Genomic DNA, 16,100 nt, shown 5'->3' on the forward strand with positions numbered 1-16,100 from the left:
ACAGTTTAAGAACAACGTTTCTCAAAGTGCAATTGCAAGAAATTTAGGGATTTCAACATCTACGGTCCATAATATCATCAAAAGGTTCAGAGAATCTGTAGAAATCACTCCACGTAAGCGGCATGGCCGGAAATCAACATTGAATGACCGTGACCTTCGATCACTCAGACGGCACTGTATCAAAAACCGACATCAATCTCTAAAGGATATCACCACATGGGCTCGGGAACACTTCAGAAAACCACTGTCACTAAATACAGTTTGTCGCTACATCTGTAAGTGCAAGTTAAAGCTCTACTATGCAAAGCGAAAGCCATTTATCAACAACATCCAGAAACGCCGCCGGCTTCTCTGGGCCCGAGATCATCTAAGATGGACTCATGCAAAGTGGAAAAGTGTTCTGTGGTCTGACGAGTCCAGATTTCAAATTGTTTTTGGAAATATTCGACATCGTGTCATCCGGACCAAAAGGGAAGCGAACCATCCAGACTGTTATCGAGGCAAAGTTCAAAAGCCAGCATCTGTGATGGTATGGGGGTGTATTAGTGCCCAAGGCATGGGTAACTTACACATCTGTGAAGGCACCATTAATGCTGAAAGGTACATACAGGTTTTGGAACAACATATGCTGCCATCTAAGCGCCGTCTTTTTCTTGGACGCCCCTGCTTATTTCAGCAAGACAATGCCAAGCCACATTCAGCACGAGTTACAACAGCGTGGCTTTGTAAAAAAAGAGTGCGGGTACTTTCCTGGCCCGCCTGCAGTCCAGACCTGTCTCCCATCGAAAATGTGTGGCGCATTTTGAAGCGTAAAATACGACAGCGGAGACCCCGGACTGTTGAACGACTGAAGCTCTACATAAAACAAGAATGGGAAAGAATTCCACTTTCAAAGCTTCAACAATTAGTTTCCTCATTTCCCAATTGTTTAATGAGTGTTGTTAAAAGAAAAGGTGATGTAACACAGTGGTGAACATGCCCTTTCCCAACTACTTTGGCACGTGTTGCAGCCATGAAAGTTAATTATTATTTGCCAAAAAAAAATAAAGTTTATGAGTTTGAACATCAAATATCTTGTCTTTGTAGTGCATTCAATTGAATATGGGTTGAAAAGGATTCGCAAATCATTGTATTCCGTTTATATTTACATCTAACACAATTTCCCAACTCATATGGAAACAGGGTTTGTAAAAAAAAAAAAAAAGAAACACTCAAGCACTGTCGTAAAGATTAGTGTTTACCAGAGGACCGCCAAAAAATATCTGTTTCTCAGCTGTGGTCTGTATGGGTCGCAGTGGTACTCATTTGTAATACATTGATCCACCACTGGTGACAGTAATGGCAATATCAAACAGAAAAAGTCTGGAGCTTAAGTCATAGAGAAGTTTCTAAAGCGCAAAAATTATGACTCAAGTGGTGAAGCGGTATTTTCATTTGCACTTTTATGGACAGTTTATTTTTATTCCCATTAAATTTAGTTAGAATGTATTTATTTTTGCACTGTGTAATTGCATGTAAAATAATTTTCCTCTGTTTTATGAGTACCTTCTTTTGCAATATATTTGATTAGATATTTTTGTAATCAGACTGACCTAAGCCTTAATAATCTTTGTGATAAATAGTTTTATATCATTTGACAAAGGTTATGCTGTAAACTGTAAGTAGGTTAGATATACACTACCGTTCAAAAGTTTGGGGTCACATTGAAATGTCCTTATTTTTGAAGGAAAAGCACTGTACTTTTCAATTAAGATAACTTTAAACTAGTCTTAACTTTAAAGAAATACTCTCTATACATTGCTAATGTGGTAAATTACTATTCTAGCTGCAAATGTCTGGTTTTTGGTGCAATATCTACATAGGTGTATAGAGGCCCATTTCCAGCAACTATCACTCCAGTGTTCTAATGGTACAATGTGTTTGCTCATTGGCTCAGAAGGCTAATTGATGATTAGAAAACCCTTGTGCAATCATGTTCACACATCTGAAAACAGTTTAGCTCGTTACAGAAGCTACAAAACTGACCTTCCTTTGAGCAGATTGAGTTTCTGGAGCATCACATTTGTGGGGTCAATTAAACGCTCAAAATGGCCAGAAAAAGAGAACTTTAATTTGAAACTCGACAGTCTATTCTTGTTCTTAGAAATGAAGGCTCAAACACAAAATTGTTTGGGTGACCCCAAACTTTTGAACGGTAGTGTACCTTTTGAATACAATTAAAATCAAGAGTAAGATTACCAATTCAGTGTTAATATTTGAGTAGGCCTTGAACCCCTCGGCAGCAGAAAAGTTGGGCCTCAAGGTCAAAAAGGTTAAGAATCCCTGATATAGATGATCTTTGACTAGCATTTTTTTCAGAAAGTCCCTAAAAACAGCAAATCCTTCCTATAGACTGGGCTATTTTATTAAAATTTAGTAACTCTGTAAAAATAAATATTTAAAAATAAAATATCCTGTGCATTTGGACACTGGTTCTTAAGAATATACAAAATAAGAATAACAGTGAAAAGAGAAGTCCGGCCCCTCGGTCCTTAGCTTTCTGGAAAAGTGGCCCCTAAAACAATTTAGTTATATAGCCCTGGTCTACATGGATGATCTTGGTACCAAAGTAAAGAGGAGATTTTGACTTTTTTGAGACATATTTCACATACAGTAGGTTTGCTACTGGATAAGAGTCTAAACAAAGATGCTCATTTAGTGAGTTAGCACTGCAGTACTCAAGGAATGATACTTGTGCCATTGGAATGACTAAATATTAGCTTTAAAAAGTATCTTTCATTAGTCTTTTCCATCCATCCATCCATTTTCTACCACTTGTCCCGTTCGGGGTTGCGGGGGTGCTGGAGCCTATCTCAGCTGCATTCGGGCGGAAGGCGGGGTACACCCTGGACAAGTCGCCACCTCATCACAGGGCCAACACAGATAGACAGACCACATTCACACTCACATACACACACTAGGGACCATTTAGTGTTGCCAATCAACCTATCCCCAGGTGCATGTCTTTGGAGGTGGGAGGAAGCCGGAGTACCCGGAGGGAACCCACGCAGTCACGGGGAGAACATGCAAACTCCACACAGAAAGATCTCGAGCCCGGGATTGAACTCAGGACCTTCGTATTGTGAGGCACATGCACTGGCCCTAGTGTGTGAATGTGAGTGTGAATGTTGTCTGTCTATCTGTGTTGGCCCTGTCACGATCACGGGGTCGCAGCTTGCTGCGCGGTTGTTCTCCCAATGCAAAGGAACGGCTCCGGACGAAGGCGTAAGGTAGGAAGTGATTTATTTATCATAAATCATCCAATAAACAAAAACAACAGGGATGCGTGCAGAGCGCACGGGAAGTTAAGGAACTATTACTTAGCATAGGCAAAAGACAAGGAACACTAGAACTCAAAAACTCACGTGACAAGTGCATGGAGCAAACACAATGAGAGCAGGACGAGTGACTGGCAAAGGCAACTTAAATAATGCCTCTGATTAGCGCTCGGGAAGCAGGTGAGCGGGCGAGCACTAATCAGAGACAGGTGCACACAAAGAGTGACCATGACAACCAAAACAAACTCACAGGAGCACAACAAATAACAAAAGGAGTCCAAAATTAACAGAAAACACAAAAACATGATCCGGACCATGGATCATGACAGTACCCCCTCCTCAAGGACAGATACCAGATGTCCATATGAAAACAAAAACAAAAAAAAAAAGCAGGGTCAAAAGTCACGGGCGGGCGGAGGGAGGACTTGGAGGTGGGTCGCCAGGCCAAGTGTCCCCGAATCCACCGAGGCAAAGTCAAGTGGCGGCGGCGAGTGGAACGCCGCTGCAGCAAGCGAGGCGGGCGACCAGGGAATGGCCACATTCGTGGCCGACGGGGAGGTGGGCGCACTTGGCGAGGCGGACGACCAGGGAGCGGCCACATCCGTGGTCGACGAGGAGGTGGGCGTGTCGGCGCCGTCATGGCAGGCGTGGCAGCAGGCACCACTGGCGAGTCTGGTGTGGTTGCAGGTACCACCGGCGAGTTTGGCGTGATTGCAGGTACCACCGGCGAGTCTGGCGTGATTGCAGGTACCACCGGTGAGTCTGGCGTGCTTGCAGGTACCACCGGTGAGTCTGGCGTGCTTGCAGGTACCACCGGTGAGTCTGGCGTGCTTGCAGGTACCACCGGCGTCTGGCGAGGAGCAGGCGCAGGCGTCTGGCGAGGAGCAGGCGCAGGCGTCTGGCGAGGAGCAGGCGCAGGCGTCTGGCGAGGAGCAGGCGCAGGCGTCTGGCGAGGAGCAGGCGCAGGCGTCTGGCGAGGAGCAGGCGCAGGCGTCTGGCGAGGAGCAGGCGCAGGCGTCTGGCGAGGAGCAGGCGCAGGCGTCTGGCGAGGAGCAGGCGCAGGCGTCTGGCGAGGAGCAGGCGCAGGCGTCTGGCGAGGAGCAGGCGCAGGCGTCTGGCGAGGAGCAGGCGCAGGCGTCTGGCGAGGAGCAGGCGCAGGCGTCTGGCGAGGAGCAGGCGCAGGCGTCTGCCGAGGAGCAGGCGCAGGCGTCTGCCGAGGAGCAGGCGCAGGCGTCTGCCGAGGAGCAGGCGCAGGCGTCTGCCGAGGAGCAGGCGCAGGCGTCTGCCGAGGAGCAGGCGCAGGCGTCTGCCGAGGAGCAGGCGCAGGCGTCTGCCGAGGAGCAGGCGCAGGCGTCTGCCGAGGAGCAGGCGCAGGCGTCTGCCGAGGAGCAGGTGCAGGCGTCTGCCGAGGAGCAGGTGCAGGCGTCTGCCGAGGAGGAGGTGCAGGCGTCTGCCGAGGAGGAGGTGCAGGCGTCTGCCGAGGAGGAGGTGCAGGCGTCTGCCGAGGAGCAGGTGCAGGCGTCTGCCGAGGAGCAGGTGCAGGCGTCTGCCGAGGAGCAGGTGCAGGCGTCTGCCGAGGTGCAGGTACGGGTGCCTGTCGGGGTGCAGGTACGGGTGCCTGCCGGGGTGCAGGCACGGGTGCCTGCCGGGGTGCAGGCACGGGTGCCAGCCGGGGTGCAGGCACGGGTGCCAGCCGGGGTGCAGGCACGGGTGCCAGCCGGGGTGCAGGCACGGGTGCCAGCCGAGGAGCAGGTACAGGAACTGGAGATGGTGGCGTCTGCAGGCCCACCGGAGATGCTGGCGGCTTCTGCAGGCCCACCGGAGATGCTGGTGGCGTCTGCAGGCCCACCCGGGCTGAGGTTAGCCATGAGCATGGCAGAGGTGGTCTCGCTGGGGGTTGCGGCTTGGCATGCTGACGGACTGGTGGTGGAGGACGGGTTGGAGGTTGCGGTTTGGCTGGGCGCAGCCGAGCAGCCCCACCAGCACAGCTCCCGGCCCCAGCCCCCCCCTCAAGGGGCGGATACCAGACGCGCTGCTTGCGGTCTGGAACAGTCTTTACGGGTGGGTGGCGGGAAGTCAGGAGGGGGGCAAAATCCTCCCCTCTAAATTGTCCAAAATGTCTTTTCCCACCCCCCACCTGAGGTCTTTTGGGAGGATGAGAGGAAAAAGTCACTGACGTGGGCGGGGCTAGAGTCCTAGGGGGCGGAGCTTGGCACTCAGAAGGAGACTGTGGCTGACATCTACATTTCAAAAGAATGTCCTGACAAGGTATAATTTTAGAATTAAAGTCTTTAGGAGGTTGTTGACGCAAGGAGACAGAATTCAGAAAAAAAAAATTCTGGGCCATGACGTCATCAGCCGTGGACGGAGTGACGTCATCGGGGGAAGGATACTGGGCTGCCTGCAACTTGCTTCGGTCCGGGGGAGGAGCTTGCGGGAGTGAAGCGTTCTGACGGCGAGGCGAAGCCCTTCTGGACGGCTTCCGCCTTTGCCTGCGCGTCCGGTACTGCTGTGTAGCGGCGATGTCTTCGGACCAGAGGGAGTCGATGGGGATAAGGGAGCCTCCAGGTCCCCACATAAGGTTCGACCTCTCCTCCGTCGAATAGCGAAGCGTCTCCACTTCCATCGCTCGCAACACCATGCGCGTACCTTCATCCATCTCACCCTGGTCCGTTTGCGGGAGAACGGTTGCTGCTCTCATTCTGTCACGAACGGAGGGTCGCAGCTTGCTGCGCGGTTGTTCTCCCAATGCAAAGGAACGGCTCCGGACGAAGGCGTAAGGTAGGAAGTGATTTATTTATCATAAATCATCCAATAAACAAAAACAACAGGGATGCGTGCAGAGCGCACGGGAAGTTAAGGAACTATTACTTAGCATAGGCAAAAGACAAGGAACACTAGAACTCAAAAACTCACGTGACAAGTGCATGGAGCAAACACAATGAGAGCAGGACGAGTGACTGGCAAAGGCAACTTAAATAATGCCTCTGATTAGCGCTCGGGAAGCAGGTGAGCGGGCGAGCACTAATCAGAGACAGGTGCACACAAAGAGTGACCATGACAACCAAAACAAACTCACAGGAGCACAACAAATAACAAAAGGAGTCCAAAATTAACAGAAAACACAAAAACATGATCCGGACCATGGATCATGACAGGCCCTGCGATGAGGTGGCGACTTGTCCAGGGTGTACCCCGCCTTCCGCCCGATTGTAGCTGAGATAGGCTCCAGCGCCCCCCGCGAGCCCCCCGCGACCCCGAAGGGATTAAGCGGTAGAAAATGGATGGATGGATGGATGCACTAACCCCTGTTCCACCGTGCTGCCCTCATTAGTCTTTTGTTATATGAAATTATTTTTGACCATATGCTGATCTCACGCTGTTTGCGACTAATATTGATTAAGTGCTTGAGGTTTTGAAATTGGTACGCAATTCATTTAGTACGGTCTATGGCTACATTCACATTGCAGGTTGTGATGCCCAATTTGGATTTTCTGTTAAATCCGGTCTTTTTATGTGGTCATTCACATTACAAAAAAAATTTTATATACTGTATAGTGCTTGTGCGCAACCGGAGTCAACATTTTCCCAACTGAATTATTACACGTATGAAGATAAAGAAGGAGGGCAAGAATTTTGGCTCTTGCGGTTTGTGGCCCATTTGCTACAATGTCTATTTCGAGAAGCCTGTGAGTAGAGTTGGAGTCAGGAGTGTTTGGACATTGACGGGAGTTCTAAATCATCTTTTTCTTGACTGTTTTCTGCCCATTCGTCCACCTTTTTATTTTGCAATCGTCTGGTTTATCAAATAATGCCATTTGTTGATTTTCGATGATGTATGGATTGTAGTTAGACTGCAGTTGCATGGGATACATATCGGATTTATATCCACATACGAAAGAGGCCTTGTGCGGATTTGAAAAAAAAAACAAAAAAAAACAGAATTTTACTTTTCACATGAAACAATCAGATACATGTCACATATAGGCAAAAAAACACAATTTACATGCAATGTGACCATAGCTCATGTTGCCCAATTTACCAAGTTCTGGTCCACTCACTGTCTAGTTACACAACAATAAAACTTGCACACGGAGACTTCCTGTTAAGTACAAAGTAAACTTAAAAAAAAAAATCAGCAGTATTTTCCTGGATTCTATCACCACAACAAACAAAATGCACATATTCCTTTTTTTCCATTCATTAAACAATTAATCGAAGCAACAGAAAATAAATCAAAATTTCTAATCAGATGAATCGAGTTGATCATTTCAGCTGTAGGCAACTTTGTTCTATATCTTGACTACAGTGAATAACGTTCATACAGTACATGCACAAATGTTCCTCCAATGGCTAACAATAAACTAATAAAGTAACTAACACAGTTGATATACGCGGACGCAGTTTCCACACGGCCGCTGTAATAAAGCGCATATGAGAGTACTGGTGTGTGGGCGCCATGATCTGTTGGGCGGCTAATAGCAAAGTTTTCTTTTCTTTTTTTCAAATTAATGATGACGTGCATTTATTATAAATAAAGAATGAAAGCAGTGTTGCCCAATTTACCAAGTTCTGGTCCACTCACTGTCTAGTTACACAACAATAAAACTTGCACACGGAGACTTCTTGTTAAAAGTACAAAGTAAACTTTAAAAAAAAAAAAACAGCAGTATTTTCCTAGATTCTATCACCACAACAAACAAAATGCGCATATTCCTTTTTTTTTCCATTCATTAAACAATTAATCGAAGCAACAGAAAATAAATCAAAACTTTTTTCCAATCAAATGAATCGAGTTGATCATTTCAGCTGTAGGCAACTTTGTTCTATATCTTGACTACAGTGAATAACGTTCATACAGTACATGCACAAATGTTCCTCCAATGGCTAACAATAAACTAATAAAGTAACTAACACAGTCAAAATACGCGGACGCAGTTTCCACACGGCCGCTGTAATAAAGCGCATATGAGAGTAGTGGTGTGTGGGCGCCATGATCTGTTTGGCGGCTAATAGCAAAGTTTTCTTTTCTTTTTTTCAAATTAATGATGACGTGCATTTATTATAAATAAAGAATGAAAGCAGAACATTTTACAACTATTTTCCCTAACATAGGCATCGGGGCTATAAAATGTGTTTTATCCAATTAATCGATAGATGAGGCATCTATTTTAGCTGTTTTACTGTGTAAAACAATGGCCCGTTTCTGGTCAGTCATTGAGGAGTCAACATAAACAGGTTCCACTGTGTTTTTTTATATAAGTGTTGTTTAGCCATTACTATCTGCGTTTTTAGAAGGTTAAATGCCACATGTAACAAGACACAGTGCTAAGACCTTGGCAGGGATATTCTGTAAAAGGAAATGCCCGACCGACTCCTTCAACTACTGGCACATTAGGAGGACAGCTGTTTTAACAAGCCAGGGAATACTGACAACCTCTTTAACCTCTTTACTGAGACAACTTCAGGCAACATCTTTCTCAAGACAGAGCTAACAGGGTTGAGCATGCCGGCGGCGCATTCCATTCCAGACATTCAACAATTTCACCTTTACTTAAAAAACAGAGGAGAGCTGTGTTCACCATTAATGCAAAAAAAAAAAAAAACGAGGCTTGCTCACACAACAGCAACAGGAGGCTTTGTGTGACCGTCGCAAACTTCCTGAATTGTGAAAGAGGAATGACATGTTAAAGAGGATCTGAGCATAGTCATAAATCACACTCATAATAAGCGCTCAACAATGTCTACTACTTTTGTAGGCATTTAAACACCATCATCACATTAATTACTACAGATTTAATGATATTTCTGACTTTCAGTTCAAAAGTAACATATGACAAATCAGCATGTGGCTAGACCAAAATTCAAGAAACGCAAAAAGGCAATTTTAAGGGAAAAGAGAATAAACCTGTGGGTATGGTGAGCCAGCAAGAAGTAAAACCAAAACAGGCAGGAAGATATGAGAGTGTCCTCCGCTTTGTCCTTCTGCACATCAATGAGAGGTGGAAGTCCGCCAGATGTCGGCCACCAGACTAAATATGCTCCCTAGGACTATGGTCCAACCCCTTTGACACCAGACAAGAGTGGCAGAAAGCCCAGCAAACTACAGCGCAGGAAATGAATGCACTTTCAGAAAGGAAAGTTAACTCTTTGTTTACTGTGCAACTTACAGAAACCACTTTATTCCAATCCGGCAGACACGCCAGACTGCTGCGTTAAAACCTGGTCTTGGTTTCACATAACTGCTTTAAATGAATGACTGCATAACTTAGTCTGACATGACTCATTGTTTTGTGCTTGGAACAACAGCAGTCTGTTGCATGCAAAAACTCAATGCAACCAGATAAAAATGAGTGTTGCTAAAAGTGTGGTATGTGGAGTCATTGTCACAAATGTAAAACTTCAGTACTACCTCAATTACAAGCTAAATTGGTTCTGTGTCAATGCTATTAACTCAAAACACTTAGTCAATGTCACCCATTGAAATGAATTTAAATCAATTGAAGCTTGCTCCCCCCAAAACAGCACCATTTTAACATGAAACAACCTTTTAAAAGAAAAAACTACTTTTAGATTAGAAATAATGTATAAAAAACAATACAATAGAATCTACTACTAACTACAGTATTTAAACATTTTTTAAAGTAATAATAATGTGCAGCATTTATCTTTGAAAACAGTACGAAATCTCCTTAAAGCGGCTTCTCCGTCAAACACACCATCAGCAGCTTCTGCATACTTTCATGGATAAATGTCCGCTATTTATACGTTATTTTAACAACCTTGGCTGGCGTGATTTACTCATTCTGCTTCGCTATGGTGAAGACAAGAGTAAAACCAGATGTTTTGGTCTGATCTTACGGGGTACACTGACATTTTGCTAAGCCAACTAATGGCGGGATGCTTGTAACTCACATTTTTGCTTGTAACGTAAAGCTAACATTTAGTCAAGAGACAGCTCCTGTCTCAAAACACTCTTAAGTTAAGGTAGCCCTGTACTATATTTCAAATTAAAGGTCGTCTGACATACATACATAATTGACTAAGCACTAACCAACTGACCTGCTTGACAATAAGATGAATCTACTCTGGTTAAGCAGCCCTCATTACACAAAAAAAACATTTCTGGTAAACATCTTTATCATGGCTGTTAGCAATAGCCAAGAGCACGAATGCGAGCAAAGTGGTTGACAAACCCGCCTGTGTCGACCAACTCATCAAGTCCTGGTCCACAGTCTCATAACTACAAAACAAAAGCCTGCTTAAGGTGTATATGACACACACACACACTGCTTTTCATTTGAAATTAATGTCAACATGCGTTGTAATGTCAACGTCGTCATTATTGCAAAGCAGCGTAAAACGACAGTAGCAACTACTGGACTGGACTCTCACTATTATGTTAGATCCACTATGGACTGGACTCTCACAATATTATGCTAGATCCCCTCGACGTCCATTGCACCGGTCGCCCATGGGGGCGGTCCCCACATCTGCGGTCCCCTCCAAGGTTTCTCATTGTCATCCCATTGGGTTGAGTTTTTTCTTGCCCTGATGTGGGATCTGAGCCGAGGATGTCGTTGTGGCTTGTGCAGCCCTTTGAGACACTCGTGATTTAGGGCTATATAAGTAGACATTGATTGACTGTCTGGACACATGGCATTACAACATGCACATGGTGACTTCCTGTTCACTGCAAAGTAAGCTTCAAAATAAAGCATATGTCAGTACTGTCTTTTATCACAGCAATTAATAAGATGATTATTAGCCACAAAAAGAAAGATTTGCACATGTACAATAGCTTTATTGTCATTGTAGTCAAGACGTTAGATAATTACCGCAACAGCTGTTAAGAGTATAAAATATTTGAAAACAAAAGACTCAAAATAAAACGTATGCACAAATAGAGGAAACTGCCAAACTGTCGAAGGTTTAAAATATCAGTTATCGCCCATTCTACTTATGTCTCTGGCTTGTGTCACAAATGTGCAAGCAATGGCTAGTTAGAAGGGTTACAAAACTGAGTTGCGTAACCTAATCAAATAAAGCATTAAAGGAGATTTAATTAGATACTTAACTCACTTTCTTAACTTCAGTAATTACGTTAGTTACTTTAATCACAATATACTGTGCTGTCTCCATTGTTTTACCATTGTCCAAGACAAAAGCTGTGATTGTTTACTAGGTTAATAGCAGCATTGCTCAAAAAGTTAAAGGGTAACTATTTTAATCTACATTTAAAATAGTTCCTTGTATATATACCATATTTTCTGCACTATAAGGCGCACCTAAAAACCTCCTATTTTCTCAAAAGCTGACAGTGTGCCTTATAATCCGATCCGCCTTATATAGTGTGCCTTATAATCCGATCCGCCTTATATATGGACCAATATTGAGCCACAACAAACCTAAACTTCATTTTCATAAAGTTTAGGTCTAGCAACTACGGTAAACAGCCGCCAACTTCTTTTTCCCCCGTAGAAGAAGAAGCGCTTCTTCTTCTACGGTAAGCAGCCGCCAACTTAATTTTCCCCCGTAGAAGAAAAAGCGCTTCTAACCCAAAAATGGCTCCTATTAAGAGACACGCTTACGACGCAGAGTTTAAACTTAAGACGATCAGTCACGCAGTAGAACACGGGAATAGAGCAGGAGCGAGAGAATTTAACATAAACGAATCAATGGTGTTTAATTCGGACACTGAAGAAGAATTTGAGGGATTCGTGGATGAGGAATAACTTCATAAAGTGAGCTTTACGTGTTTATTTTGTGTGTTGTGTTGTGTGACATTAACGTTTGAGCAACGTTGAGTTACTGATATTGTTATTGCTCTGCACTATTTCGAGTGTTACTATATTGTGATTGCACTAACGTTTGATTTACCGTAACAGTATCACTGTTTTTTACGTGTTTATTGAATCAGGGAAAAGTTTCCCTCCACTATGTGATATAAATGTTGCACTACATGTTATACCTTGCTGTTGTTAAAAGATAAACAAAACACCACGTCACTGACTTTACCTCGGGGAAAACAACAAAACAGCTGTTCATTCATTTTGGGAGTGAACAGAGTTGTCAGAACGCTGGTTTGTAATCTATTAATAAAGTTTGACTGACCTATCTGACTGTTTTGTTGACATTCCCTTTAGCGCAGCTCCATCTAATGGATGCATAGGTGCGCCTTATAATCCGGTGCGCCTTATATATGAACAAAGTTTTGAAATATGCCATTCATTGAAGGTGCGCCTTATAATCCGGTGTGCCTTATAGTGCGGAAAATACGGTATATATATATACATATATATACAGTGTATATTTTATTGTATTTTTTTTTAATCTGTCCTTTCTAATCCATTTTCTACATCTTGTTACTCTCTGTGTCTCCTAGCCGCTCAGGCAAATCTTATAGCCTAAAAATGCATTTTTCCATCGATAACGTGACATCAAGTGCGCATTCTTTCAGTGAATTACTGCGCAAGGAATGTATATATACAGCCCGGATCCCGGCCAAATTGTTTTAACTCAATGCGGCACCCAGTTTGGGGAGTCAACAATGCAAAAAGGATGTTACCATTTACAATATTTTCAGCAATGAAATGTTATATTTATTGGTTGTTGCACACATGACAGGACATGCGCCAATTTTGCTTCAATTTTTTTTTTATTTCACATCCTTTTCAAATACATTTCAGGTGTGCGCCGATAAATAAATAAGCAGTCATCCTGTATACCTTTTATCGGAGGCGGACGTTCCTATCCTTCCGTTTGAACAGTTTTACTTGAGGTTTACGTTCTTTTTGTCCACTCACAATTAGGGTGCAACGATTAGTCGACATTGTCGACAAAAAAAATTGTCGCCGACAATTATATTAGTCTACAATAATTGTGACGTCATCACGGGCAGAAGCTGGTTCGTGCAAACACTCGCAAAAACATTGCTAGTGAAAACATGTAAAGTATGGGGATAGTTCCTCTTATCCTTGTTAAAAACATGAATACCTTGCTCATTTTGCAAAGCGGACTTTGTTTTTATGGCAGTACATCTGTGATATGCAAGCATTTAAAGCGGAGGCATGATATCAGACGTCTTGAGGGAGAATGCGGTCTCAACTTGGTAAGAGTGTTAGCTTGTACCTTGCTAGCTAGCTAACAAGAGTGAGACCTTGTGTGAAAAAGAACTTTAAACTATCATTTTAGCCATAGTCAGCCAGCTAAACTTTGTCTACATCAATTCGAGTACTTTTTAAAGCAGCGTCTATTTGTAATCCAATAAAAGAAATGGCACAATCACAAACGCATGCACACAACACACACAGACATTCAGCACCAATGCCTGTGGTATCATAAGATTAAACATACAATCTATTAGTTAACATGTTAAGAATTAATCAATGATACAATTCTATACATTGAGTCTAATAGAGTGCTAAAACTGCCAGGAGTTAATCAATATACCAGTGTACAGCTTTTTAAACACATCACAAAATGCCTATTTTCTTTATGAGGAAATTAGATTTGGTGCTCAGTGGCCTTGTGGTTAGAGTGTCCGCCCTGAGATCGGTAGGTCGTGAGTTCCAACCCCGGCCGAGTCATACCAAAGACTATAAAAAATGGGACCCATTACCTCCCCGTTTGGCACTCAGCATCAAGGGTTGGAATTGGGGGTTAAATCACCAAAAATGATTCTCGGGCGCAGCCACCGCTGCTGCTCACTGCTCCCTCACCTCACAGGGGGTGAACAAGGGGATTGGGTCAAATGCAGAGGACAAATTTCACCACACCTAGTGTGTGTGTGACAATCATTGGTACTTTAACTTAACTTTGTTTTATTGCTGCTGTTTTAACTACATAAAGGTTTATTTTTTAACACTTTAATAGTCATTTTAATTTATATAACTACTGAATGAGCAGCACAGTTACAGTATAAATACATATTTATGAGTGAATTACTGATCTTTGTTGTTCGAAAGCACATGTCTAAAATAACTTAATTTAATTTAATTAACCTTTTAAGGCCCAAGCGGTTTGTTTACATGCTTTTTTATTTCTCTTTGCTATTTGGGCTTATTGGACCCTAATTAGAATAAAAACTACAAATCATCTTTTTATATGATGTACTTAGTCCATAAGTAACAAACGTGTACTTCATGTTTAGTGACTTGCTAATTCTAAATTTTAAACTTTTTTTCCAAATTCCATTGCATGTTATACTCTTCTGACACCACCAGATAGCAGTATAAGGTTCCACATAAGGGCCAGAAGACCCCAATTCAGTAGTGTACACAATTTTGTAAATAAGAGCTAAAAGGTGCTGTCCACGCATGTGGCCAACTAAGCCTTTAGAGGTTTAACGCCGCATTTAAAAGTCAATGGAAAAATTAGCCATTAAATTGGTCTTTGCTTTATATTCCAACAAGTTAACTCATCGTGACGATAGTCGATGGCTCGGGGACTCTCAAAATAGGCTTTAGTTGCAGAGTCACTCACAATCACTATGATTTTAAGCAACATGATGAACCGTGTCTCAGGTATAAAACCACCAATAGAAACTTATTTTTAGGTAAACCCCTAGTACAGGGTTCCCCAACCTTTTTTCCAACAGGGACCTGTTTAATGTATGCATTATTTTCACGGCAACAGCAAAAGAATGAGCTTGAAAAATGTGCCTTTTATTTTATATGTCCATTAATTTGCATTGTCCCATGTACAAAGGAGTTGTAATATACATCTATTAACAAGCGTATTGGTGTATTTAGTGGTGCAGGTGAAAGTAAGTCGCAGAAAATGCGGTAGTTTATAAATTATTGTTTCTGTGCGGCCGGGTAGCAAATGTGTCATAGACTGGTACAGGTCCCCGGACCGATGGTTGGGCACCACTGCCCTCTCATACAGACAGAGACGGGGATTGTAACATACCTGCTCTAGTAGTATAAATAGATCCCATTAAACTGACACACTGCCACAGTTTCACCAGTACATCTCCATGGCAACCACAGTCAACAATATAAAATCATCACCTTAGGCGGTTTAACAAGGAAGATTCAATACATGTTGTACCCTTCACATATAAAGACAAACAAGAATGTCGCATGTTGTACACAAATAGAACTTCAAAATACTTGCCAAAAATCCGCATAGCTCCTTTAATGTTGCAGTAGGTTTCTTGGCAGCCTCCCTGATTACATTTCTTCTTGACTTTACACCAATTTTAAAGAGATCTGCCGGTGTCGGTAATGCCCCTGATGTGCCATATTTTCTAAATTTGTTAAGGATAGTCTTCATTGTGGACCACGGTACTGCATATCTGACTAATAACTTGCCAACCACTGGTTGTACAAACTAACACCTTTGAACTATTAAGGTACCTATTATGACTTTTATTCGTCTTTGTGACAGCAGCTTTTGCTTTGTGATGAATAAAACATCAGGAAAGCATGTATATAATTAGCTGGACTGAAGAGGGTAAAAGGGTGGTCACACTTCAATCAACTGAGCGTATTTTCTTTACTTTATTTGACCAAGAAGGGATTTCAGGGTCTTTTCTGACTTGCATGAAAGGATTTTACATGACAAAAACGTGGCACGGGTGTGTAAACTTCACCTTTGGTGTCCATTCAAACAAACCCTAGCAACAGTGTATCCTTGAAGTTTGTTGAGGACTTGAGTGCACAGAGACCCACCCACCCAACGGCAGATGGTCTTTTTACACTGCTTATTTAAATTAGCCACAATTACCTCAGGACGCAACGTTGTAACAATGTTGCACCCCTAAGATCTTTATATATT

The 16,100-nt window shown here is 43.2% G+C and overlaps 1 protein-coding gene across 2 annotated transcripts in view; it reads right to left on the reverse strand.

Annotated features, from left to right (window-relative positions):
* LOC133650537 (LIM domain and actin-binding protein 1-like) overlaps window positions 1-16,100 on the reverse strand; it is a 45,260-nt gene that overhangs the window by 18,312 nt on the left and 10,848 nt on the right. The window contains exon 1 of one of the 2 annotated variants that reach the window (XM_062047897.1): window positions 15,438-15,636. The exons of the other annotated variant lie outside the window; for it this stretch is intronic. Coding sequence (XP_061903881.1) covers window positions 15,438-15,596 — 159 coding nt within the window. The 5' untranslated portion in view covers window positions 15,597-15,636. Of the gene's footprint in view, window positions 1-15,437; window positions 15,637-16,100 lie in introns of those variants that run through there. 2 annotated transcript variants of the gene reach the window in all.

Source organism: Entelurus aequoreus, linkage group LG01 (genome assembly GCF_033978785.1).
Source record: "Entelurus aequoreus isolate RoL-2023_Sb linkage group LG01, RoL_Eaeq_v1.1, whole genome shotgun sequence".
In the NCBI taxonomy this organism is placed as follows: domain Eukaryota; kingdom Metazoa; phylum Chordata; class Actinopteri; order Syngnathiformes; family Syngnathidae; genus Entelurus; species Entelurus aequoreus.